Source organism: Oncorhynchus kisutch, linkage group LG18 (assembly GCF_002021735.2).
Source record: "Oncorhynchus kisutch isolate 150728-3 linkage group LG18, Okis_V2, whole genome shotgun sequence".
In the NCBI taxonomy this organism is placed as follows: Eukaryota; Metazoa; Chordata; class Actinopteri; order Salmoniformes; family Salmonidae; genus Oncorhynchus; species Oncorhynchus kisutch.
In genome coordinates, this window is record NC_034191.2 from 5,005,072 (window position 1) to 5,032,651 (window position 27,580).

General features: G+C 44.2%; 1 protein-coding gene across 1 annotated transcript in view; it reads left to right on the forward strand.

The window, feature by feature from the left end:
- ryr1b (ryanodine receptor 1b (skeletal)) overlaps positions 1 to 27,580 on the forward strand; it is a 151,516-nt gene that overhangs the window by 116,228 nt on the left and 7,708 nt on the right. The window contains exons 50-67 of the mRNA XM_031795344.1: positions 5,196 to 5,416; positions 5,515 to 5,746; positions 6,785 to 6,948; positions 7,175 to 7,253; positions 7,392 to 7,703; positions 8,147 to 8,222; positions 8,308 to 8,431; positions 8,966 to 9,081; positions 9,320 to 9,387; positions 11,088 to 11,209; positions 11,616 to 11,665; positions 14,179 to 14,239; positions 16,624 to 16,750; positions 17,807 to 17,915; positions 19,404 to 19,485; positions 20,891 to 21,021; positions 26,598 to 26,918; positions 27,336 to 27,576. Coding sequence (XP_031651204.1) covers positions 5,196 to 5,416; positions 5,515 to 5,746; positions 6,785 to 6,948; positions 7,175 to 7,253; positions 7,392 to 7,703; positions 8,147 to 8,222; positions 8,308 to 8,431; positions 8,966 to 9,081; positions 9,320 to 9,387; positions 11,088 to 11,209; positions 11,616 to 11,665; positions 14,179 to 14,239; positions 16,624 to 16,750; positions 17,807 to 17,915; positions 19,404 to 19,485; positions 20,891 to 21,021; positions 26,598 to 26,918; positions 27,336 to 27,576 — 2,636 coding nt within the window. The remainder of the gene's footprint in view (positions 1 to 5,195; positions 5,417 to 5,514; positions 5,747 to 6,784; positions 6,949 to 7,174; positions 7,254 to 7,391; positions 7,704 to 8,146; positions 8,223 to 8,307; positions 8,432 to 8,965; positions 9,082 to 9,319; positions 9,388 to 11,087; positions 11,210 to 11,615; positions 11,666 to 14,178; positions 14,240 to 16,623; positions 16,751 to 17,806; positions 17,916 to 19,403; positions 19,486 to 20,890; positions 21,022 to 26,597; positions 26,919 to 27,335; positions 27,577 to 27,580) is intronic.

A 27,580-nucleotide genomic window follows, 5' to 3' on the forward strand; every position in this document is an offset into this window, starting at 1 on the left:
GATTCATGTCTCTATTGGCTTGGATTCATGTCTCTGTTGTCTTGGATTCATGTCTCTATTGTCTTGGATTCATGTCTCTATTCTCTTGGATTCATGTCTCTATTGTCTTGGAACCATGTCTCTGTTGTCTTGGAACCATGTCTCTATTGTCTTGGAACCATGTCTCTATTGTCTTGGATTCATGTCTCTATTGTCTTGGATTTATGTCTCTATTGTCTTGGAACCATGTCTCTATTGTCTTGGAACCGTGTCTCTATTGTCTTGGAACCATGTCTCTATTGTCTTGGATTCATGTCTCTATTGTCTTGGAACCATGTCTCTATTGTCTTGGATTCATGTCTCTATTCTCTTGGATTCATGTCTCTATTGTCTTGGAACCATGTCTCTATTGTCTTGAAACCATGTCTCTATTGTCTTGGATTCATGTCTCTATTCTCTTGGATTCATGTCTCTATTGTCTTGGAACCATGTCTCTATTGTCTTGAAACCATGTCTCTATTGTCTTGGATTCATGTCTCTATTGTCTTGGATTCATGTCTCTATTGTCTTGGAACCATGTCTCTATTGTCTTGGAACCATGTCTCTATTGTCTTGGATTCATGTCTCTATTGTCTTGGATTTATGTCTCTATTGTCTTGGAACCATGTCTCTATTGTCTTGGAACCATGTCTCTATTGTCTTGGAACCGTGTCTCTATTGTCTTGGAACCATGTCTCTATTGTCTTGGAACCATGTCTCTATTGTCTTGAAACCATGTCTCTATTGTCTTGGATTCATGTCTCTATTGTCTTGGATTCACATCTCTTTTGGAACCTTGGAACCATGTCTCTATTGTCGTGGATTCGTGTCTCTATTGTCTTGGAACCATGTCTCTATTGTCTTGGAACCATGTCTCTATTGTCTTGGATTCATGTCTCTATTGTCTTGGATTCATTTCTCTATTGTCTTGATACCATGTCTCTATTGTCTTGGAACCATGTCTCTATTGTCTTGGATTCATGTCACTATTGGAACCTTGGAACCATGTCTCTATTGTCTTGGATTAATGTCTCTGTTGTCTTGGATTCATGTCTCTATTGTCTTGGAACCATGTCTTTATTGTCTTGGAACCATGTCTCTATTGTCTTGGATTCATGCCTCTATTGTCTTGGAACATGTCTCTATTGTCTTGGAACCATGTCTCTATTGTCTTGGATTCATGCCTCTATTGTCTTGGAACCATGTCTCTATTGTCTTGGAACCATGCCTCTATTGTCTTGGAACCATGTCTCAATTGTCTTGGAACCATGTCTCTATTGTCTTGGATTCATGTCTCTATTGTCTTGGATTCATTTCTCTATTGTCTTGATACCATGTCTCTATTGTCTTGGAACCATGTCTCTATTGTCTTGGATTCATGTCACTATTGGAACCTTGGAACCATGTCTCTATTGTCTTGGATTAATGTCTCTGTTGTCTTGGATTCATGTCTCTATTGTCTTGGAACCATGTCTCTATTGTCTTGGAACCATGTCTCTATTGTCTTGGATTCATGCCTCTATTGTCTTGGAACATGTCTCTATTGTCTTGGAACCATGTCTCTATTGTCTTGGATTCATGCCTCTATTGTCTTGGAACCATGTCTCTATTGTCTTGGATTCATGTCTCTATTGTCTTGGATTCATGTCTCTATTGTCTTGGATTCATGTCTCTATTGTCTTGGATTCATGTCTCTATTGTCTTGTATTCATGTCTCTATTGTCTTGGATTCATGTCTCTATTCTCTTGGATTCATGTCTCTATTGTCTTGGAACCATGTCTCTGTTGTCTTGGAACCACGTCTCTATTGTCTTGGATTCATGTCACTTTTGGAACCTTGGAACCATGTCTCTATTGTCTTGGATTAATGTCTCTATTGTCTTGGAACCATGTCTCTATTGTCTTGGAACCATGTCTCTATTGTCTTGGATTCATGCCTCTATTGTCTTGGAACATGTCTCAATTGTCTTGGAACCATGTCTCTATTGTCTTGGAACCATGCCTCTATTGTCTTGGAACCATGTCTCTATTGTCTTGGAACCGTGTCTCTATTGTCTTGGAACCATGTCTCTATTGTCTTGGAACCATGTCTCTATTGTCTTGAAACCATGTCTCTATTGTCTTGGATTCATGTCTCTATTGTCTTGGATTCATTTCTCTATTGTCTTGATACCATGTCTCTATTGTCTTGGAACCATGTCTCTATTGTCTTGGATTCATGTCACTATTGGAACCTTGGAACCATGTCTCTATTGTCTTGGATTAATGTCTCTGTTGTCTTGGATTCATGTCTCTATTGTCTTGGAACCATGTCTCTATTGTCTTGGAACCATGTCTCTATTTTCTTGGATTCATGCCTCTATTGTCTTGGAACATGTCTCTATTGTCTTGGAACCATGTCTCTATTGTCTTGGATTCATGCCTCTATTGTCTTGGAACCATGTCTCTATTGTCTTGGAACCATGCCTCTATTGTCTTGGAACCATGTCTCAATTGTCTTGGAACCATGTCTCTATTGTCTTGGATTCATGTCTCTATTGTCTTGGATTCATTTCTCTATTGTCTTGATACCATGTCTCTATTGTCTTGGAACCATGTCTCTATTGTCTTGGATTCATGTCACTATTGGAACCTTGGAACCATGTCTCTATTGTCTTGGATTAATGTCTCTGTTGTCTTGGATTCATGTCTCTATTGTCTTGGAACCATGTCTCTATTGTCTTGGAACCATGTCTCTATTGTCTTGGATTCATGCCTCTATTGTCTTGGAACATGTCTCTATTGTCTTGGAACCATGTCTCTATTGTCTTGGATTCATGCCTCTATTGTCTTGGAACCATGTCTCTATTGTCTTGGATTCATGTCTCTATTGTCTTGGATTCATGTCTCTATTGTCTTGGATTCATGTCTCTATTGTCTTGGATTCATGTCTCTATTGTCTTGTATTCATGTCTCTATTGTCTTGGATTCATGTCTCTATTCTCTTGGATTCATGTCTCTATTGTCTTGGAACCATGTCTCTGTTGTCTTGGAACCACGTCTCTATTGTCTTGGATTCATGTCACTTTTGGAACCTTGGAACCATGTCTCTATTGTCTTGGATTAATGTCTCTATTGTCTTGGAACCATGTCTCTATTGTCTTGGAACCATGTCTCTATTGTCTTGGATTCATGCCTCTATTGTCTTGGAACATGTCTCAATTGTCTTGGAACCATGTCTCTATTGTCTTGGAACCATGCCTCTATTGTCTTGGAACCATGTCTCTATTGTCTTGGATTCATGTCTCTATTGTCTTAGATTCATGTCTCTATTGTCTTGGATTCATGTCTCTATTGTCTTGGAACCATGTCTCTATTGTCTTGTATTCATGTCTCTATTGTCTTGGATTCATGTCTCTATTGTCTTGGATTCATGTCTCTATTGTCTTGGATTCATGTCTCTATTGTCTTGGAACCATGTCTCTATTGTCTTGTATTCATGTCTCTATTGTCTTGGATTCATGTCTCTATTGTCTTGGATTCATGTCTCTATTGTCTTGGAACCATGTCTCTATTGGAACCTTGGAACCATGTCTCTATTGGAACCTTGGAACCATGCCTCTATTGTCTTGGAACCATGTCTCTATTGTCTTGGAACCATGCCTCTATTGTCTTGGAACCATGTCTCTATTGTCTTGGAACCATGTCTCTATTGTCTTGGAACCATGTCTCTATTGGCTTGGATTCATGTCTCTATTGTCTTGGATTCATGTCTCTATTGTCTTGGAACCATGTCTCTATTGTCTTGTATTCATGTCTCTATTGTCTTGGATTCATGTCTCTATTCTCTTGGATTCATGTCTCTATTGTCTTGGAACCATGTCTCTGTTGTCTTGGAACCATGTCTCTATTGTCATGGATTTATGTCACTATTGGAACCTTGGAACCATGTCTCTATTGTCTTGGATTAATGTCTCTGTTGTCTTGGATTCATGTCTCTATTGTCTTGGAACCATGTCTCTATTGTCTTGGATTCATGCCTCTATTGTCTTGGAACCATGTCTCTATTGTCTTGGAACCATGCCTCTATTGTCTTGGAACCATGTCTCAATTGTCTTGGAACCATGCCTCTATTGTCTTGGATTCATGTCTCTATTGTCTTGGATTCATGTCTCTATTGTCTTGGATTCATGTCTCTATTGTCTTGGAACCATATCTCTATTGTCTTGGATTAATGTCTCTGTTGTCTTGGATTCATGTCTCTATTGTCTTGGAACCATGTCTCTATTGTCTTGGAACCATGTCTCTATTGTCTTGGATTCATGCCTCTATTGTCTTGGAACATGTCTCTATTGTCTTGAAACCATGTCTCTATTGTCTTGGATTCATGTCTCTATTGTCTTGGATTCATGTCTCTATTGTCTTGGAACCATGTCTCTATTGTCTTGTATTCATGTCTCTATTGTCTTGGATTCATGTCTCTATTGTCTTGGAACCATGTCTCTGTTGTCTTGGAACCATGTCTCTATTGTCATGGATTTATGTCACTATTGGAACCTTGGAACCATGTCTCTATTGTCTTGGATTAATGTCTCTGTTGTCTTGGATTCATGTCTCTATTGTCTTGGAACCATGTCTCTATTGTCTTGGAACCATGTCTCTATTGTCTTGGATTCATGCCTCTATTGTCTTGGAACATGTCTCTATTGTCTTGGAACCATGTCTCTATTGTCTTGGAACCATGCCTCTATTGTCTTGGAACCATGTCTCTATTGTCTTGGATTCATGTCTCTATTGTCTTGGATCCATGTCTCTATTGTCGTGGATTCGTGTCTCTATTGTCTTGGAACCATGTCTCTATTGTCTTGTATTCATGTCTCTATTGTCTTGGATTCATGTCTCTATTGTCTTGGATTCATGTCTCTATTGTCTTGGATTCATGTCTCTATTGTCTTGGAACCATGTCTCTATTTGAACCTTGGAACCATGTCTCTATTGTAACCTTGGAACCATGTCTCTATTGTAACCTTGGAACCATGTCTCTATTGTCTTGGATTCATGTCTCTATTGTCTTGGAATCATGTCTCTATTGTCTTGGATTCATGTCTCTATTTATTAGACTAAAGACAAAACAATGTGAATAACATCTCTCTCCCTCTTTGTCTGTCTGTCTGTCTGTCCCCCCCTCCCCCCCCTAGCTGGCATTCAGTACCACAGAGATGGCTCTGGCTCTGAACCGCTACCTGTGTTCCGCTGTGCTGCCCCTCATCACCAAGTGTGCCCCTCTGTTCGCGGGCACCGACCACCGCGCCATCATGATTGACTCCATGTTGCACACCATCTATAGGCTGTCCCGCGGGCGAGCCCTCACCAAGGCTCAGAGAGACGTCATCGAGGAGTGCCTCATGTCCCTCGTCAAGTACGCGACAACCACAACCCTCTGGCACCTCAGTGAATTAAACGTTACCTTTACGAATAATATACTACTACACTTAACTTGTACCTCTGTCCTATCAGGTACCTTCGACCTTCCATGCTGCAGCATCTGCTGAGGAAGCTGGTGTTTGACGTGCCAATACTCAACGAGTTTGCTAAGATGCCTCTGAAGCTCCTGACCAATCACTATGAGCGTTGTTGGAAGTACTACTGCCTGCCTAACGGTTGGGCCAACTTTGGGGTGTCGTCAGAGGAGGAGCTGCACCTGTCGCGGAAACTCTTCTGGGGTATCTTCGAGTCTCTGGCGCACAAGGTCAGAACAATATACATGACTGTACTGTATATTATTATAAACGGGGTAGTTTGGTTCCTGGAAGACTTTGTATTACTTGGCACTTCCTGTGACTTCGCTCTCACTTTCACTCCCCCTCTCCCCTTCTCCCTCTACTTCCCTTCTCCCTCCCGCTCTCCCCTTCTCCCTCTACTTCCTCCTCTACTTCTCCCCTTCTCCCTCTACCTCCCCCTCTACCTCCCCCACCCCTCACCCTCACCCTCCCTCTCCCCTTCTCCCTCTACCTCCCCCTCCCTCTCCCCTTCTCCCTCTACCTCCCCTCCCTCTCCCCTTCTCCCTCTACCTCCCCTCCTCTCCCCTTCTCCCTCTACCTCCCCCTCCCTCTCCCCTTCTCCCTCCCTCTCCCTTCTCCCTCCCTCTCCCCTTCTCCCTCTACCTCCCCTCCCTCTCCCCTTCTCCCTCCCTCTCCCTTCTCCCTCTACCTCCCCTCCCTCTCCCCTTCTCCCTCCCTCCCTCTCCCCTTCTCCCTCTACCTCCCCCTCCCTCTCCCCTTCTCCCTCTACCTCCCCCTCCCTCTCCCCTTCTCCCTCTACCTCCCCCTCCCTCTCCCCTTCTCCCTCCCTCTCCCCTTCTCCCTCCCTCTCCCCTTCTCCCTCTACCTCCCGCTCCCTCTCCCCTTCTCCCTCCCTCTCCCCTTCTCCCTCCCTCTCCCCTTCTCCCTCTACCTCCCCCTCCCTCTCCCCTTCTGCCTCCCTCTCCCCTTGTCCCTCTACCTCCCCCTCCCTCTCCCTCTCCCCTTCTCCCTCCCTCTCCCCTTCTCCCTCCCTCTCCCCTTCTCCCTCCCTCTCCCCTTCTCCCTCTACCTCTCCCTCCCTCTCCCCCTCTCCCTCCCTCTCCCCTTCTCCCTCCCTCTCCCCTTCTCCCTCTACCTCTCCCTCCCTCTCCCCCTCTCCCTCCCTCTCCCCTTCTCCCTCCCTCTCCCCTTCTCCCTCTACCTCTCCATCTCGCTGTCCCCTTTCCTGCTCTCCATCTCTTTCTTTCCCTCTCAACCTGTTCTAGAAATTCGATGCCGAGCTGTTTAAGATTGCCATGCCATGTATCTGTGCCATCGCTGGCGCCATTCCCCCTGACTATGTGGACGCCAGCTACTCCTCCAACACGGAGAAGAAGGCTTCGGTGGACGCTGAGGGGAACTTTGACCCCAAACCCGTGGAGACCACTAAGTGAGAATGGGATGGGGGTCGTCGGCAGTCTGGAGATTTCCTGATCACGTGTGACCTGTCCAGGAGAAACTCCAGGCCCTAGTTTAAGGCCAGGGGTTTTTTCCTGATTTAAATTCACCTGGTGTGGAAAACCCTTGACGCTATATTTACACAGTAGAGTGGTTAGCAGTGTGTTAGCAGGTTGTCTCACGCAGCGATAACTCTCCACCTGTCTTGTCCTTCTCAGCACCATTATCCCAGAGAAGCTGGATGCCTTCATCAACAAGTATGCAGAACACACTCACGACAAGTGGGCCTTCGAAAAGGTTAGTTTACTCCTCACCTCTCTTTCACCCTGCATCTACGACACATCTACATCACCATCTACCGATGGAGATATGGAGACTTCAGGGAGAAAATCGTTTTTTTTTTGTATACTGATGCTTTTATGTATCTGCTCTCAGATCCAGAACAACTGGTCGTACGGAGAGGTGCTGGATGAAAACGCTAAGACACACCCCATGCTGCGTCCCTACAAGACCTTCTCCGAGAAGGACAAGGAGATCTACCGTTGGCCCATCAAGGAGTCCGTTAAGGCCATGCTGGCCTGGGAGTGGACGATGGAGAAGGCTCAAGCAGGGGAGGGAGAGAAGGTGGAGCTGAAGACCTCCACGCGTAAGATCTCCCAGACTGCTCAGGCGACCTATGACCCCAGCCATGGCTACAGCCCTTCACCTGTGGACATCACTGCCATGGCGCTGTCCAGAGAGCTGCAGGTAAGGAACAAACTGGAAAGACAACTCTAGTCGATGGTGGCTTGGTCAACACACTATGATCAGCAATCTGTCGTATTGGTTTGGTGGAGGACAGGGTATGGGCGGTAGTTTACTACTGTTCACTGTCACTGGAGACATATAGATTGATGTACCTTGTGATCCTCTTTCTCTCTCTCTCTCGCTCTCTTTCTCTCTCTCTCTCTCTATCTCTCTCCCTCTCCCTCTCTCTCGCACTACCTCGCTCCCTTTCTCTCTCTATCTCTCTCCCTCTCTCTCACTCTCTCTCACTCGCTCTCTCTCGCTCTCTCTCGCTCGCTCTCTCGCTCTCTCTCTTTCTCTCTCCATCTCCCTCTCTCTCGCGCTCTCTCGCTCTCTTTCTCTCTCTCTCTCTCTCTCTCTCTCTCTCTCTCTCTCTCTCTCTCTCTCTCTCTCTCTCTCTCTAGTCCATGGCTGAGCAGCTGGCTGAAAACTACCACAACACCTGGGGTAGGAAGAAGAAGATGGAGCTGATGGGAAAAGGTGAGACGAAAGGGACGGACACTTTTGAAATAAGTAAAGGTTCATCACAGCAATAGAAACACCGTATGATGATTGTGTTGTCCAGGTGGCGGTTCCCATCCACTGCTGGTACCCTATGACACCTTGACGGCTAAGGAGAAGGCCAGAGACAGAGAGAAAGCCCAGGACCTTCTCAAGTTCCTGCAGCTCAACGGATACGCCGTCACTAGGTATAATACTGTAGCACTCACTGCTCAGATAGAATATGAACAGGGGACTATCAACAAATAACTCACTCACTCCCTGTTCCTCTCCTCCTCCCTCTCCTTCTTCCTGTTCCTCCTTCCTCTCCTCCTTCCTGTTCCTCCTTCCTCTCCTCCTTCCTGTTCCTCCTTCCTCTCCTTCTCCCTCTCCTCCTTCCTGTTCCTCCATCCTCTCCTCCTTCCTGTTCCTCCATCCTCTCCTCCTTCCTATTCCTCCTTCCTCTTCTCCTTCCTGTTCCTCCTTCCTCTCCTCCTTCCTCTCCTCCTTCCTCTATTCCTTCCTCTCCTCCTTCCTGTTCCTCCTTCCTCTCCTCCTTCCTGTTCCTCCTTCCTGTTCCTCCATCCTCTCCTCCTTCCTGTTCCTCCTTCCTGTCCTCCTTACTGTCCCTCCTTCCTGTTCCTCCTTCCTCTCCTTCCTCTCCTCCTTCCTCTCCTTCATCTCCTCCTTCCTCTCCTCCTTCCTCTCCTCCTTCCTCTCCTCATCCCTCTTTATCACCTCAGGGGCCCGAAGGACATGGAACAGGACATCTCCTCCATAGAGAAGAGGTTTGCCTATGGTTTCCTCCAGAAGCTACTGAAGTGGATGGATATTGCCCAGGAGTTCATCGCCCATCTGGGTACTGTAAAGGGGGATAGGGAGGGCAGAGGGATGGGATGGTTAGGGTAGAATGAGTTTACTGATGCTTCATCTGGCTCATGTCATAAATACTGTCTATCGTACATCATACCAGTAAGTGGAACCAGAGGAGGTATTCCTGGTCAGATCATGTGGTCATGATGTAATCCCTGTGTGACTGAGGCTGCTCTCTCTCTCTCTCTCTCTCTCTCTCTCTCTCTCTCTCTCTCTCCCTGCAGAGGCTGTGGTTAGCAGTGGCAGAGTAGAGAAGTCTCCACACGAACAGGAGATCAAGTTCTTTGCCAAAGTGAGATGAGGATTAATTATCCAAGCTGTTATCCTATTAGCCTTGCTGTTAGGACATTAGCCCAACTGTTAGCCCATTATCCCTAGCTGTCAGCTCAGTAACCTAGTTGTTAGCACATTAGCCCAACTGTTAGCCCATTATCCCTAGCTGTCAGCTCAGTAACCTAGTTGTTAGCACATTAGCCCAACTGTTAGCCCATTATCCCTAGCTGTCAGCTCAGTAACCTAGTTGTTAGCACATTAGCCCAACTGTTAGCCCATTATCCCTAGCTGTCAGCTCAGTAACCTAGTTGTTAGCACATTAGCCCAACTGTTAGCCCATTATCCCTAGCTGTCAGCTCAGTAACCTAGTTGTTAGCACATTAGCCCAACTGTTAGCCCATTATCCCTAGCTGTCAGCTCAGTAACCTAGTTGTTAGCACATTAGCCCAACTGTTAGCCCATTATCCCTAGCTGTCAGCTCAGTAACCTAGTTGTTAGCACATTAGCCCAACTGTTAGCCCATTATCCCTAGCTGTCAGCTCAGTAACCTAGTTGTTAGCACATTAGCCCAACTGTTAGCCCATTATCCCTAGCTGTCAGCTCAGTAACCTAGTTGTTAGCACATTAGCCCAACTGTTAGCCCATTATCCCTAGCTGTCAGCTCAGTAACCTAGTTGTTAGCACATTAGCCCAACTGTTAGCCCATTATCCCTAGCTGTCAGCTCAGTAACCTAGTTGTTAGCACATTAGCCCAACTGTTAGCCCATTATCCCTAGCTGTCAGCTCAGTAACCTAGTTGTTAGCACATTAGCCCAACTGTTAGCCCATTATCCCTAGCTGTCAGCTCAGTAACCTAGTTGTTAGCACATTAGCCCAACTGTTAGCCCATTATCCCTAGCTGTCAGCTCAGTAACCTAGTTGTTAGCACATTAGCCCAACTGTTAGCCCATTATCCCTAGCTGTCAGCTCAGTAACCTAGTTGTTAGCACATTAGTCCAACTGTTAGCCCATTATCCCTAGCTGTCAGCTCAGTAACCTAGTTGTTAGCACATTAGCCCAACTGTTAGCCCATTATCCCTAGCTGTCAGCTCAGTAACCTAGTTGTTAGCACATTAGCCCAACTGTTAGCCCATTATCCCTAGCTGTCAGCTCAGTAACCTAGTTGTTAGCACATTAGCCCAACTGTTAGCCCATTATCCCTAGCTGTCAGCTCAGTAACCTAGTTGTTAGCACATTAGCCCAACTGTTAGCCCATTATCCCTAGCTGTCAGCTCAGTAACCTAGTTGTTAGCACATTAGCCCGACTGTTAGCCCATTATCCCTAGCTGTCAGCTCAGTAACCTAGTTGTTAGACCATTAGCTTAGCTGTTAGCCCAATAGCCTCATTGTTAGCCCATTAGCTTAGCTCATTAGCCTAGCAGTTAGCCCATTATCTTAGCTCATTAGCCTAGCAGTTAGCCCATTAGACCCAAGGGTGTCAAACTCATTTTGCACCAGAGGCTTTTGGAAACTGTTAGCTTATTATTATCCTAGTTGTTAGACCATTAGATTATTAGCCTAGCTGTTAGCTTAGTAGCCTAGCTTTTAGCCCAGTAGTCTAACTGTTAGTCCATTAGCCTAGCTGTTAGCATCTTTGGGAGTTCTGCTTTAAAAAAAAATATTGTGGAGCTCTAACACTGTGATCTGATTGACACTCACCTCTCCGTCTCTGTGTGGTAGATTCTCCTGCCGCTGGTTAACCAATACTTTAAGAACCACTGCCTCTACTTCCTCTCCACGCCTGCCAAGTTGCTGGGCAGTGGAGGCCACTCCTCCAACAAGGAGAAGGAAATGATCGCCAGGTACGTTGATCGTCAAAGGCTTTGAGAGTAATACCAAAGATATGCCGTAGTACCAGGGCTCTAGGTGCAAGATCACATGGTACGTCTTTTTTTTTTAAAACTCAGAATCGTTGATCTTTTTTTTATAGAAAAATGATCTGCCTAAAACCTTTCGCACAAGACCTTGCTTGTTATACTCTGTCTGCTGTACTCCCTATCTCCTTATATCTCCTCCTCTCCTTGTTACTCCATTCCTCTCTTATGGAATCTACTTCATTTCCTTGGACCGTTTGACCTTAACCAACTTATTTTTCATTCCGGTCCTCCCTTCCTATCCTCCCATACCCTCCCTTTCCTTTCATTCTCCACTCCTCCTTTTCTCCTCCTCCTCCTCTTACTCCTCCTCTTACTCCTCCTCCTCCCTCAGTATCTTCTGTAAGTTGGCAGCTCTGGTGAGACACAGAGTATCTCTCTTTGGTAAGGATCCTGAACCTGCATGGTGGACTGATGCCTGTTGGGTCACCTCGCAATCTCATCTCTCTTACCATCTCTCTACATCAATATCCATCTCTCTTACCATCTCTCTACATCAATCTCATCTCTCTCTGTCTCTCTACATCGATATCCATCTCTCTCTGTCCCTCTCATTGTCTCTGTCTGTCTGTCTGTCTGTCTGTCTGTCTGTCTGTCTGTCTGTCTGTCTGTCTGTCTGTCTGTCTGTCTGTCTGTCTGTCTGTCTGTCTGTCTGTCTGTCTGTCTGTCTGTTTCTATCGCTCTCATTCTTTCTCTCTGTCTCTCAATTTCTCTCTCTCTCAATCCCTCTATCGCGATCTCTCTATCTCAATAGCTCTCTCAATCTCTCTCTCTCACTACCCCAATCTCTGTCTCTCAATCTCTCTCTCTCTACCTCAATCTCTGTCTCTCAATCTTTCTCTCTCTACCCCAATCTCTCTCTCTCTACCCCAATCTCTCTCTCTCTACCCCAATCTCTCTCTCTCTACCCCAATCTCTCTCTCTCTACCCCAATCTCTCTCTCTCTACCCCAATCTCTGTCTCTTTCCATCCGTCTCGATCAATGTCTTTCACCCCTTCCTGTTCAATCATCATTACAGAATACCCTCTCCTTTCTATGTTACCACCCCTTCTATCTTTCTATCAGCCTCCCTCTAAACTTCCACCTCTCTCCACCCCTTCTATCTTTCTATCTGCCTCCCTCTAAACTTCCACCTCTCTCCACCCCTTCTATCTTTCTATCTGCCTCCCTCTAAACCTCCACCTCTCTCCAACCCTTCTATCTTTCTATCTGCCTCCCTCTAAACCTCCACCTCTCTCCAACACTTCTATCTTTCTATCTGCCTCCCTCTAAACCTCCACCTCTCTCCAACCCTTATATCTTTCTATCTGCCTCCCTCTAAACTTCCACCTCTCTCCACCCCTTCTATCTTTCTATCTGCCTCCCTCTAAACATCCACCTCTCTCCACCCCTTCTATCTTTCTATCTGCCTCCCCCTTGACACCCTCTAAACATCCACCTCTCTCCAACCCTTCTATCTTTCCATCTGCCTCCCTCTAAACTTCCACCTCTCTCCACAGTTGTGCTTCTGCTCTGCATTGCTCTTCTCTTAGCTAGCTGCATCTCCTCTCTTGTTGTTGTTGTTGTGTAACCGTCAGCATCTCTGGGTACACACAGTGGTCAGTAAGTGGTTGGTTGTGACGATCAAACCTCCACAGGTGTTGGGGTTAGCTAACTCGGGTGCTGTGTGGTTGGTTTGTTTAGAGTGCTTGGCTTGAGGCAGTGCCTTGTCTATCTGTGTCCACTTCATCCACCTAACACGATGACACACATCCTGTTCAACTCATCTACTCTCAGCACAGTTACATGTCATTCATTAGTATCTGGATAAACAGGTGGGACATACCGACCATTGAGTTGTTTTCGGAGAATAACAAGTGATTATTTCTACTGACCCTTTTTATAATGAGTTTAGCTGTCATTTACTTATCTTTTATCTACATTTTCCAGGTATTATTGATTGATTGATTGGTTCGTTGAGTGATTGATTGATTGGTTCGTTGAGTGATTGATTGATTGGTTCGTTGAGTGATTGTTTGGTTGGTTCGTTGAGTGATTGGTTGGTTCGTTGAGTGATTGGTTGATTCGTTGAGTGATTGGTTGGTTCGTTGAGTGATTGGTTGGTTCTTTGAGTGATTGGTTGGTTCGTTGAGTGATTGATTGGTTCGTTGAGTTATTGGTTGGTTCGTTGAGTGATTGGTTTCTTCGTTGAGTGATTGGTTGGTTCGTTGAGTGATTGGTTGGTTCGTTGAGTGATTGATTGGTTCGTTGAGTTATTGGTTGGTTCGTTGAGTGATTGATTAGTTCGTTGAGTGATTGATTGGTTCGTTGAGTGATTGATTGGTTCCTTGAGTGATTGGTTGCTTGATGGATGGATTGATTGGTTAGTTGAGTGAGTGGTTGGTTGGTTGGTTGGTTGGTTGAGTGATTGGTTGGTTCGTTGAGTGAGTGAGTGATTGGTTGGTTGGTTGAGTGATTGGTTGCTTGATGGATGGATTGATTGGTTCGTTGATTGATTGGTTCGGTCGTTGAGTGATTGGTTGGTTGGTTGAGTGATTGGTTGGTTGGTTGAGTGATTGGTTGCTTGATAGATGGATGGATGGATTGATTGGTTAGTTGAGTAATTGGTTGGTTAGTTGATTAATTGGTTGGTTGGTTGAGTGATTGGTTGGTTGGTTGAGTGATTGGTTGCTTGATGGATGGATGGATGGATTGATTGGTTAGTTGAGTGATTGGTTGCTTGGTTAGTTGAGTGATTGGTTGCTTGGTTAGTTGAGTGATTGGTTGCTTGATGGATGGATGGATGGATGGATTGATTGGTTAGTTGAGTGATTGGTTGCTTGATGGATTGATTGGTTAGTTGAGTGATTGGTTGCTTGATGGATGGATTGATAACAGAGTCTCTGTGTGTTGTCAGGAACGGATGCTGGCGCGGTGGTGAATTGTCTGCACATCCTGTCACGATCACTGGATGCCAGGTAACACATGCTCAACACGTCCGCCAACAACACATTATACACACCGTTGGACACCAACTAGGACCAACTAGGGTATGGAGATCTACTGAGGGCAGGATGTTTACATTCTGTCAGAACAGGATATTGGTACATCTCAGGTATCCTGTGGAGAGGAGAAGGGCAGCAGTCTGTTTTCAGTCAACTGATAAGTTAGGACAGGGAGTGAATTAGGGAGGAATGTGGGCCGAGGTCACAGTCAGATGAAGTGAGAAAGAACAGGCATCGCTAAAGTTCTGCCTGGCAACAGAGATCGATTGGCTGTCCAGATGTGTCAGATGAGGTCAAGAACGAACAGTCCTATGACTCACACATAGGAGGCAGGGCCATGACTACACCAATGAGAGGTACCACCTACATTTCTGCCTAGCAACAGAGATGTATTGGCTGTCGAGATGTGCAAGGAGTCGACTCCGCCCAGCGGAGGGTATAAATATGTGTACTTGTGGAACCATGTCTTTGTCTGACACGGAACCCAAAACGGCCTCGTGCATACGTTTATTTTGTCCCCTTTCACCAAACGCGATCACGACACGCAGGTTAAAATATCAAAACAAACTCTGAACCAATTACATTACTTTGGGAACAGGTCGAAAAGCATTGAGCATGTACAGCAATTCAGCTAGTTAGCTTGCACTTGCTAATTTGTCCTATTTAGCTAGCTTGCTGATGCTAGCTAATTTGTCCTATTTAGCTAGCTTGCTGATGCTAGCTAATTTGTCCTATTTAGCTAGCTTGCTGATGCTAGCTAATTTGTCCTATTTAGCTAGCTTGCTGATGCTAGCTAATTTGTTCTATTTAGCTAGCTTGCTGATGCTAGCTAATTTGTCCTATTTAGCTAGCTTGCTGATGCTAGATAATTTGTCCTGGGATATAAACATTGAGTTGTTATCTTACCTGAAATGCACAAGGTCCTCTACTCCGACAATTAATCCAGACATAAAACGGTCACCCGAATCGTTTCTAGTCATCTCTCCTCCTTCCTGGCCTTTTCATCTTTGTACTTACATGGTGATCGCATCTAAACTTTCATAGTAATACTATACCGACCGGCAACACAGTTCGTCTTTCAATCACCCACGTGGGTATAACCAATGAGGAGATGGCACGGAGCATACCTGCTTCTATAAACCAATGAGGAGATGGGAGAGGCAGGACTTTCAGCGCGATCTGCGTGATACAATAGTATAATACAACTCACATATACTACAATACTATAATACAACTCACATATACTACAATACTATAATACAACTCACATATACTACAATACTACAATACAACTCACATATACTATAATACAACTCACATATACCACAATACTACAATACAACTCACATATACCACAATACTATAATACAACTCACATATACTACAATACTATAATACAACTCACATATACTACAATACTATAATACAACTCACATATACTACAATACTATAATACAACTCACATATACCACAATACTATAATACAACTCACATATGCTACAATACTATATTACAACTCACATATACTACAATACTATAGTACAACTCATATATACTACAATACTATAATACAACTCACATATACTACAATACTATATTACAACTCACATATACTACAATACTATAGTACAACTCATATATACTACAATACTATAATACAACTCACATATACTACAATACTATAGTACAACTCACATATACCACAATACTATAATACAACTCACATATACTACAATACTATAGTACAACTCACATATACTACAATACTATAATACAACTCACATATACTACAATACTACAATACAACTCACATATACTACAATACTATAATACAACTCACATATACCACAATACTACAATACTATATTACAACTCACATATACTACAATACTATAATACAACTCACATATACCACAATACTATAATACAACTCACATATACCACAATACTACACTACTATATTACAACTCACATATACTACAATACTATAATACAACTCACATATACTACAATACTATAATACAACTCACATATACCACAATACTACAATACTATATTACAACTCACATATACTACAATACTATAATACAACTCACATATACCACAATACTACAATACTATATTACAACTCACATATACTACAATACTATAATACAACTCACATATACCACAATACTACAATACTATATTACAACTCACATATACTACAATACTATAATACAACTCACATATACTACAATATTATATTACACTCTCCACCTTTATTTTATATTATGTATCTATTCAAACGTACAGTAGAGTTTTTACATAATGATATCTCTCTCTCTCTTTCTCCCCTTGTCTTTCCCTCTCTCCAGGACGGTAATGAAGTCAGGTCCTGAGATTGTGAAGGCAGGACTGCGTCAGTTCTTTGAGAGCGCTGCAGACGACATAGAGAAGATGGTGGAGAATCTGAAGCTGGGAAAGGTTTCTAGCAGGAACCAGGTCAGAGATGATACCGTAACGTTAGTCCTACAGCAGGTGGTTCCTCACAGCTGCCCTTCTGAGTTAACTCCCCCCCTCCTTCTCTCACCCCTCTCTCTCTTCTCCATCTATCTATCTCCCTCTCCTTCTCTCTCTCTCTTCTCCATCTATCTCTCTCCCCTCTCCTCTCTCTCTCTTCTCCATCTCTCTCACTCACCCCTCTCCTTCTCTCTCTCTTCTCCATCTATCTCTCTCCCCTCTTCTTCTCTCTCCCCTCTCAATCTCTCTCTCCTCTCTCCCCTCTCTCTTTTCTCCATCTATCTCTCTCCCCTCTTCATCTCTCTCCCCTCTCCCCTCTCTCTCTTCTCCATCTATCTCTCTCCCCTCTTCTTCTCTCTCCCCTCTCAATCTATCTCTCTCCCCTCTCTCTCTTCTCCATCTATCTCTCTCCCCTCTTCTTCTCTCTCCTTCTCTCCTTCTCTCTATCTCTCTCCCCTCTCCCCTCTCTCTCTTCTCCATCTATCTCTCTCCCCTCTTCTTCTCTCTCCCCTCTCCCCTCTCTCTCTTCTCCATCTCTCTCTCTCCCCTCTCCGCTCTCTCTTCTCCTTCTCTCTCTCTCCCCTCTCCTTCTCTCTCTCTTCTCCATCTGTCTCTCACCCCTCTCCTTCTCGCTCTCTTCTCCATCTGTCTCTCTCCCCTCTCCCCTCTCTCTCTTCTCCATCTATCTCTCTCCCCTCTTCTTCTCTCTCCCCTCTCCCCTCTCTCTCTTCTCAATCTCTCTCTCACCCCTCTCCTTCTCTCTCTCTTCTCCATCTCTCTCTCTCCCCTCTCCTTCTCTCTCTCTTCTCCATCTCTCTCTCTCCTCTCTCTCTTCTCCATCTCTCTCTCTCCCCTCTCCTTCTCTCTCTCTTCTCCATCTCTCTCTCTCTCCCCTCTCCTTCTCTTTCTTCTCCATCTCTCTCTCTTCTCAATCTCTCTCTCACCCCTCTCCTTCTCTCTCTATTCTCCATCTCTCTCTCTCTCACCCCTCTCCTTCTCTCTCTCTTTTCCTCTTTTTCTCTTTGTCTCTGTGTGCAGGTGAAGGGTGTGTCCCAGAACATCAACTACACCACCATCGCCCTGCTCCCTGTCCTGACCACCCTGTTTGACCACATCGCCCAGCACCAGTTTGGGGACGACGTCATCTGTGAGTCTGACAACCTCCTCAACTGCTTCACCACATTAACATAATGACAGAGGGTCAGTCTATATCACCACATTAACATAATGACAGAGGGTCAGTCTATATCACATTAACATAATGACAGAGGGTCAGTCCATATCACATTAACATAATGACAGAGGGTCAGTCTATACCACATTAACATAATGACAGAGGGTCAGTCTATATCACATTAACATAATGACAGAGGGTCAGTCCATATCACATTAACATAATGACAGAGGGTCAGTCCATATCACATTAACATAATGACAGAGGGTCAGTCCATATCACATTAACATAATGACAGAGGGTCAGTCTATACCACATTAACATAATGACAGAGGGTCAGTCTATACCACATTAACATAATGACAGAGGGTCAGTCTACATCACATTAACATAATGGCAGAGGGTCAGTCTACATCACCACATTAACATAATGACAGAGGGTCAGTCTATACCACATTAACATAATGACAGAGGGTCAGTCTATACCTCATTGAGAGATCCACAAAAACAATACATACAGCCTAGTAATAGGTTCTCTGTCTGTCTGTCTGTCTGTCTGTCTGTCTGTCTGTCTGTCTGTCTGTCTGTCTGTCTGTCTGTCTGTCTGTCTGTCTGTCTGTCTGTCTGTCTGTCTGTCTGTCTGTCTGTCTGTCTGTCTGTCTGACTCCTGTCTGTCTGTCTGGTTCCGGTCTTCTGTCTGTCTGACTCCTGTTTGTCTATCTGACTCCTGTCTTTCTGTGTGACTCCTGTCTGTCTATCTGACCCCTGTCTGTCTGTCTGGCTCCGGTCTTCTGTCTGTCTGACCCCTGTCTGTCTATCTGACTCTTGTCTGTCTCTCTGACCCCTGTCTGTCTATCTGACTCTTGTCTGTCTCTCTGACCCGTCTGTCTATCTGACTCTTGTCTCTCTCTCTGACCCCTGTCTGTCTATCTGACTCTTGTCTGTCTCTCTGACCCCTGTCTGTCTGTCTGGCTCCGGTCTTCTGTCTGTCTGACCCCTGTCTGTCTATCTGACTCTTGTCTGTCTCTCTGACCCCTGTCTGTCTATCTGACTCTTGTCTGTCTCTCTGACCCCTGTCTGTCTATCTGACTCTTGTCTGTCTCTCTGACCCCTGTCTGTCTATCTGACTCTTGTCTGTCTCTCTGACCCCTGTCTGTCTATCTGACTCTTGTCTGTCTCTCTGACCCCTGTCTGTCTGTCTGGCTCCGGTCTTCTGTCTGTCTGACCCCTGTCTGTCTATCTGACTCTTGTCTGTCTCTCTGACCCCTGTATGTCTATCTGACTCCTGTCTGTCTGTCTGTCTGTCTGTCTGTCTGTCTGTCTGTCTGTCTGTCTGTCTGTCTGTCTGTCTGTCTGTCTGTCTGTCTGTCTGTCTGTCTGTCTGTCTGACCCCTGTCCGTCTCTCTGACTCCTATCTGTCTGTCTGTTTCTCTGATTCCTTCCTGTCTCTCTGCCCTCCAGTGGATGACCTTCAGATCTCGTGTTACAGGATCATGTGTTCCATCTACTCGCTGGGCACCGTCAAGACGCCTCACGCTGAGAAGTTAGTACACACTACCTGCTTAAAGGGGAATTACAATCAAAATAATTCTCTCTTTTGCTATTTTTCCCATTTGATACAGTCCCCCAAAATATTTTGCAAGTCATCAGTCAAATTTTCAAGATATCGGACTTCCAAGAAGCATTTTGACGATGCGGCCAGTGACACGTTGCGGCCAGTGACACGTTGCGGCCAGTGACACGATGCGGCCAGTGACACGATGCGGCCAGTGACACGATGCGGCCAGTGACACGTTGCGGCCAGTGACACGATGCGGCCAGTGACACGATGCGGCCAGTGACACGATGCGGCCAGTGACACGATGCGGCCAGTGACACGTTGCGGCCAGTGACACGATGCGGCCAGTGACACGATGCGGCCAGTGACACGATGCGGCCAGTGACACGATGCGGCCAGTGACACGATGCGGCCAGTGACACGATGCGGCCAGTGACACGATGCGGCCAGTGACACGATGCGGCCAGTGACACGTTGCGGCCAGTGACACGATGCGGCCAGTGACACGATGCGGCCAGTGACACGATGCGGCCAGTGACACGATGCGGCCAGTGACACGATGCGGCCAGTGACACGATGCTTCTTGAAAGTCCGATCTCTTGAAAATTTGACTGCTGACATTCAAAATATGTTGGGACAATGAAAGAAATACCAAAATACCGTTTTTGAATGGAGTTTTGCTTTCAGGGGGGGGGGGCATTGCTATGTTATGGGGAATGGAGGGTTAAAAGTCATGAATTATTATTCTATATATTATGGGCTCAGTGTTTATAGTGTTCATTATCCCTGTGGGCTCAGTGTTTATAGTGTTCATTATCCCTGTGGGCTCAGTGTTTATAGTGTTCATTATCCCTGTGGGCTCAGTGTTTATAGTGTTCATTATCCCTGTGGGCTCAGTGTTTATAGTGTTCATTATCCCTGTGGGCTCAGTGTTTATAGTGCTTATTATCCCTGTGGGCTCAGTGTTTATAGTGTTCATTATCCCTCTGGGCTCAGTGTTTATAGTGTTCATTATCCCTGTGGGCTCAGTGTTTATAGTGTTCATTATCCCTGTGGGCTCAGTGTTTATAGTGTTCATTATCCCTGTGGGCTCAGTGTTTATAGTGTTCATTATCCCTGTGGGCTCAGTGTTTATAGTGTTCATTATCCCTGTGGGCTCAGTGTTTATAGTGTTCATTATCCCTGTGGGCTCAGTTTTTATAGTGTTCATTATCCCTATGGGCTCAGTGTTTATAGTGCTTATTATCCCTGTGGGCTCAGTGTTTATAGTGTCTCTGGTTATTATCGCTGATCCTGATGTTTGTTTGTTCAGGTTTCTGTTCTTTTATTATAACACACTTTGCAGTCCATGGGCGTCAGACCATTAGCGTTTTGTCGTGTCTGTATACAGGCAGAGGCCGGCTCTGGGGGAGTGTTTGGCTAATCTTGCCGCTGCCATGCCTGTCGCCTACCTGGAGCCCGGCCTCAACGAGTACAACGCCTACTCTGTGTACACCACGAAGACACCCAGAGAGAGAGGCAGTGAGTCAAACCTGTCTGTCTCTAAATATGTGTCTCCATGTCGAAATAGCTGTCTCTAAATCTATATATCTGTCTCTCTATCTATATCTGTCTCTCTATCTATATCTGTCTCTCTATCTATATCTGTCTCTCTATATCTGTCTCTCTATATCTGTCTCTCTATATCTGTCTCTCTATATCTGTCTCTCTATATCTGTCTCTCTATATCTGTCTCTCTCTCTATCTATATCTCTCTATCTATATCTGTCTCTCTATCTATATCTGTCTCTCTATATCTGTCTCTCTATATCTCTCTATCTATATCTGTCTCTCTATCTATATCTGTCTCTCTATATCTGTCTCTCTATATCTGTCTCTCTATATCTGTCTCTCTATCTATATCTGTCTCTCTATATCTGTCTCTCTATCTATATCTGTCTCTGTATCTATATCTGTCTCTGTATCTATATCTGTCTCTCTATCTATGTATATATTTCTGTCTCTCTATATCTGTCTCTCTATCTATATCTGTCTCTATATATCTGTCTCTCTATCTATATCTGTCTCTGTATCTATATCTGTCTCTCTATCTATATCTGTCTCTGTATCTATATCTGTCTCTCTATCTATATCTGTCTCTGTATCTATATCTGTCTCTCTATCTATATCTGTCTCTGTATCTATATCTGTCTCTCTATCTATATCTGTCTCTGTATCTATATCTGTCTCTCTATCTATATCTTTCTCTGTATCTATATCTGTCTCTCTATCTATATCTGTCTCTCTATCTATATCTGTCTCTCTATCTATATCTGTCTCTCTATCTATGTATATATTTCTGTCTCTCACTCTATATCTGTCTCTCTCTCTATCTATATCTCTCTCTCTATATCTGTCTCTCTATCTATATCTGTCTCTCTATCTATCTATATCTCTCTCTCTATATCTGTCTCTCTATCTATCTATATCTCTCTCTCTATATCTGTCTCTCTCTCTATCTATCTCTCTCTCTATATCTGTCTCTCTATCTATATCTGTCTCTCTATATCTGTCTCTCTATATCTGTCTCTCTATATCTCTCTATCTATATCTGTCTCTCTATCTATATCTGTCTCTCTATATCTCTCTATCTATATCTGTCTCTCTATCTATATCTGTCTCTCTATATCTCTCTATCTATATCTCTCTCTCTATATCTGTCTCTCTATCTATATCTGTCTCTCTATCTATATCTGTCTCTCTATATCTGTCTCTCTATCTATATCTGTCTCTCTATATCTCTCTATCTATATCTCTCTATCTATATCTCTCTCTCTATATCTGTCTCTCTATCTATATCTGTCTCTCTATCTATATCTGTCTCTCTATATCTGTCTCTCTATCTATATCTGTCTCTCTATATCTCTCTATCTATATCTGTCTCTCTATCTATATCTGTCTCTCTATCTATATCTGTCTCTCTATATCTGTCTATCTATGTATATATTTCTGTCTCTCTCTCTATATCTGTCTCTCTATCTATATCTGTCTCTCTATCTATGTCTGTCTCTCTATCTAACTACAGTTGAAGTCGGAAGTTTACATACACTCAGGTTGGAGTCATTAAAACTTGTTTTTCAACCATTCCACAAATTTCTTGTTAACAAACTATAGTTTTGGCAAGTCGGTTAGGACATCTACTTTGTGCATGACACAAGACAGATTATTTCACTTATAATTCACTGTATCACAATTCCAGTGGGTCAGAAGTTTACATACGCTAAGTTGACTGTGCCTTTAAAAAGCTTGGAATATTCCAGAAAATTATGTCATGGCTTTAGAAGCTTCTGATAGGCTAATTGACATAATTTTAATCAATTGGAGGTGTACCTGTGGATGTATTTCAATGCCTTTCTTTAAACTCAGTGCCTCTTTGCTTGACATCATGGGAAAATCTAAATAAATCAGCCAAGACTTCAGAAAATAAATTGTAGACATCCACAAGTCTGGTTCATCCTTGGGAGCAATTTCCAAACGCCTGAAGGTACTACGTTCATCTGGACAAACAATAGTACGCAAGTATAAACACCATGGGACCACGCAGCCGTCATACTGCTCAGGAAGTAGACACGTTCTGTCTTTAGAGATGAACGTACTTTGGTGCAAAAAGTGCAAATCAATCCCAGAACAACAGCAAAGGCCCTTGTGAAGATGCTGGAGGAAACAGGTACAAAAGTATCTATATCCACAGTAAAACGAGTCCTATATCGACATAAACTGAAAGGACGCTCAGCAAGGAAGAAGCCACTGCTCTAAAACCACCATAAAACAGTCAGACTACGGTTTGCAACTGCACATTGGGACAAAGATCGTACTTTTTGTAGAAATGTCCTCTGGTCTGATGAAACAAAAATAGAACTGTTTGGCCATCGTTATGTTTGGAGGAAAAAGGGGGGAGGATTGCAAGCCGAAGAACACCATCCCAACCACGAAGCACAGGGGTGGCAGCATCATGGTGTGGGGGTGCTTTACTACAGAAGGGACTGGTGCACTTCACAAAATAGATGGCGTCATGAGGCAGGAAAATGATATGGACATATTGAAGATTGTTCTTCCAAATGGACAATGACCCCATGCATACTTCCAAAGATGTGGCAAAATGGCTTAAGGACAACAAAGTCAAGATATTGGAGTGGCCATCACAAAGCCCTGACCTCAATCCTATAGAGAATGTGTGGGCAGAACTGAAAAAGCGTGTGCGAGCAAGGAGGCCTACAAACCTGACTCAGTTACACCAGCTTTGTGAAGAGGAATGGGCCAAAATGCACCCAATTTGTTGTGGGAAGCTTATGGAAGGCTACCCGAAACAAGTTAAACAATTTAAAGGCAATGCTACCAAATACTAATTGTGTGTGTAAACTTCTGACCCACTGGGAATGAAAGAAATAAAGGCTGAAATAAATCATTCTCTCTAATATTATTCAGACATTTCACATTCTTAAAATAAAGTGGTGATCCTAACTGACCTAAAACAGGGAATTTTTACTAGGATTAAATGTCAGGAATTGTGGAAAAACTGAGTTTCAATGTATTTGGCTCAAGTATATGTAAACTTCCGACTTCAAATGTAGGTTTCTCTATCTACATTTGTCTTTATATATATATATATATATATATATATATATATATATATATATATATATATATATATGTTTCTATCTATATATATATATATATATCTGTCTGAGGTGGACAGTGAGGAAGGAACCATTAGGGATGAGTTTGCTGTTCTCTGCAGAGACCTCTACGCTATGTCTGTCTCTGTCTATATACAGTGCCTTGCGAAAGTATTCGGCCCCCTTGAACTTTGTGACCTTTTGCCACATTTCAGGCTTCAAACATAAAGATATAAAACTGTATTTTTTTGTGAAGAATCAACAACAAGTGGGACACAATCATGAAGTAGAACGACATTTATTGGATTTTTCAAACTTTTTTAACAAATCAAAAACAGAAAAATTGGGTGTGCAAAATTATTCAGCCCCCTTAAGTTAATACTTTGTAGCGCCACCTTTTGCTGCGATTACAGCTGTAAGTCGCTTGGGGTATGTCTCTATCAGTTTTGCACATCGAGGGACTGAAATTTTTTCCCATTCCTCCTTGCAAAACAGCTCGAGCTCAGTGAGGTTGGATGGAGAGCATTTGTGAACAGCAGTTTTCAGTTCTTTCCACAGATTCTCGATTGGATTCAGGTCTGGACTTTGACTTGGCCATTCTAACACCTGGATATGTTTATTTTTGAACCATTCCATTGTAGATTTTGCTTTATGTTTTGGATCATTGTCTTGTTGGAAGACAAATCTCCGTCCCAGTCTCAGGTCTTTTGCAGACTCCATCAGGTTTTCTTCCAGAATGGTCCTGTATTTGGCTCCATCCATCTTCCCATCAATTTTAACCATCTTCCCTGTCCCTGCTGAAGAAAAGCAGGCCCAAACCATGATGCTGCCACCACCAGGTTTGACAGTGGGGATGGTGTGTTCAGGGTGATGAGCTGTGTTGCTTTTACGCCAAACATAACATTTTGCATTGTTGCCAAAAAGTTCAATTTTGGTTTCATCTGACCAGAGCATCTTCTTCCACATGTTTGGTGTGTCTCCCAGGTGGCTTGTGGCAAACCTTAAACAACACTTTTTATGGATATCTTTAAGAAATGGCTTTCTTCTTGCCACTCTTCCATAAAGGCCAGATTTGTGCAATATACGACTGATTGTTGTCCTATGGACAGAGTCTCCCACCTCAGCTGTAGATCTCTGCAGTTCATCCAGAGTGATCATGGGCCTCTTGGCTGCATCTCTGATCAGTCTTCTCCTTGTATGAGCTGAAAGTTTAGAGGGACAGCCAGGTCTTGGTAGATTTGCAGTGGTCTGATACTCCTTCCATTTTAATATTATCTCTTGCACAGTGCTCCTTGGGATGTTTAAAGCTTGGGAAATCTTTTTGTATCCAAATCCGGCTTTAAACTTCTTCACAACAGTATCTCGGACCTGCCTGGTGTGTTCCTTGTTCTTCATGATGCTCTCTGCGCTTTTAACGGACCTCTGAGACTATCACAGTGCAGGTGCATTTATACGGAGACTTGATTACACACAGGTGGATTGTATTTATCATCATTAGTCATTTAGGTCAACATTGGATCATTCAGAGATCCTCACTGAACTTCTGGAGAGAGTTTGCTGCACTGAAAGTAAAGGGGCTGAATAATTTTGCACGCCCAATTTTTCCGTTTTTGATTTGTTAAAAAAGTTTGAAATATCCAATAAATGTTGTTCCACTTCATGATTGTGTCCCACTTGTTGTTGATTCTTCACAAAAAAATACAGTTTTATATCTTTATGTTTGAAGCCTGAAATGTGGCAAAAGGTCGCAAAGTTCAAGGGGGCCGAATACTTTCGCAAGGCACTGTATATGTCTGTCTCTATCTATGTCTGTCTCTGTCTATATCTGTCTCTATAACTACTGTATATCTGTCATTATATCTATATCTCTTTCTGTCTATATCTATATCTGTATCTATCTATGTCTGTCTCTCTATCTACATCTCTATATCTATAAATATCTTCTCTGTATTTCTCACCACTCTCTCTCTCTTTTTTTCTCTCTAACAGATCTCTCTCTCTTTTATCTCTCTAACAGATCTCTCTCTCCCTTTGTCTCTCTCACTTTCATCTTTTTCTCTTTCCTCTCCTCTCCTCTCCTCTCCTCTCCTCTCCTCTCCTCTCCTCTCCTCTCCTCTCCTCTCCTCTCCTCTCCTCTCCTCTCCTCTCCTCTCCTCTCCTCTCCTCTCCTCTCCTCTCCTCTCCTCTCCTCTCCTCTCCTCTCCTCTCCTCTCCTCTCTTCTCTTCTCCTCTCCTCTCTTCTCTTCTCTTCTCTTCTCTCTCTCTCTGTAAGTGTAGAAATGACACAATATTTTTCCTCCCTCCCCCAGCACGTAGAGGAGCTTGGCACTGACATCCCAGAGCATTAATGACACAATATGTTTATTCTCTGTCCTTCCTGTCCTCCTTCTCCTCCCTGTCCCACCCCCCCCCCCCCTCCTCTCATCTCTCTACCCCTGCCAGTCCTGGGCCTGCCCAACCAAGTAGAGGAGCTGTGTACGGACATCCCAGAGCTAGATGTCCTGATGAAGGAGATCGGTGACCTGGCAGAGTCAGGGGCTCGCTACACTGAGATGCCCCACGTTATCGAGATCACCCTGCCCATGCTGTGTAACTACCTTCCCCGTTGGTGGGAAAGAGGTCTGGAGAACTACCCCGACCTGGACGGTCAGCTCTGTACTGACGTCACCTCAGAACAACTCAACCAGTTGCTGGGCAACATCATGAAGATAGTGGTGAATAATCTGGGGATAGACGAAGCCTCCTGGATGAAACGCCTGGCAGGTTGGTGGGGGGAGGAGAGGGAGATGACTGGCTGGTTGGTGGGGGGAGGAGAGGGAGATGACTGGCTGGTTGGTGGGGGGGGGTGACTGGCTGGTTGGTGGGGGGAGGAGAGGGAGATGACTGGCTGGTTGGTGGGGGGAGGAGAGGGAGATGACTGGCTGGTTGGTGGGGGGGGGGGATGACTGGCTGGTTGGTGGGGGGAGGAGAGGGAGATGACTGGCTGGTTGGTGGGGGGAGGAGAGGGAGATGACTGGCTGGTTGGTGGGGAGATGTTTTGTTTTAGAAAATGATGTCGTTTTCAGTTCATGGTTATGTGTTCAGAGATCAATTGTTGCTAACCTTGCTTTTCTATGGACATTGAGTAACGAACTTTCAACAATGGGCCCTGTGTGTCCTGCCTGTCCTGTACTTGTCCAGTGTTTGCCCAGCCCATCGTTAGCAGGGCCAAGCCTGAGATGTTGAAGTCTCATTTCATCCCGACCATGGAGAAACTGAAGAAACGTAGTGGGAAGGTAGTGGCTGAGGAGGAGCAGCTGAGACTGGAGGGGAAGTCTGAGGTGGACAGTGAGGAAGGAACCATTAGGGATGAGTTTGCTGTTCTCTGCAGAGACCTCTACGCTCTGTACCCTCTACTGATCAGATATGTGGATAACAACAGGTAC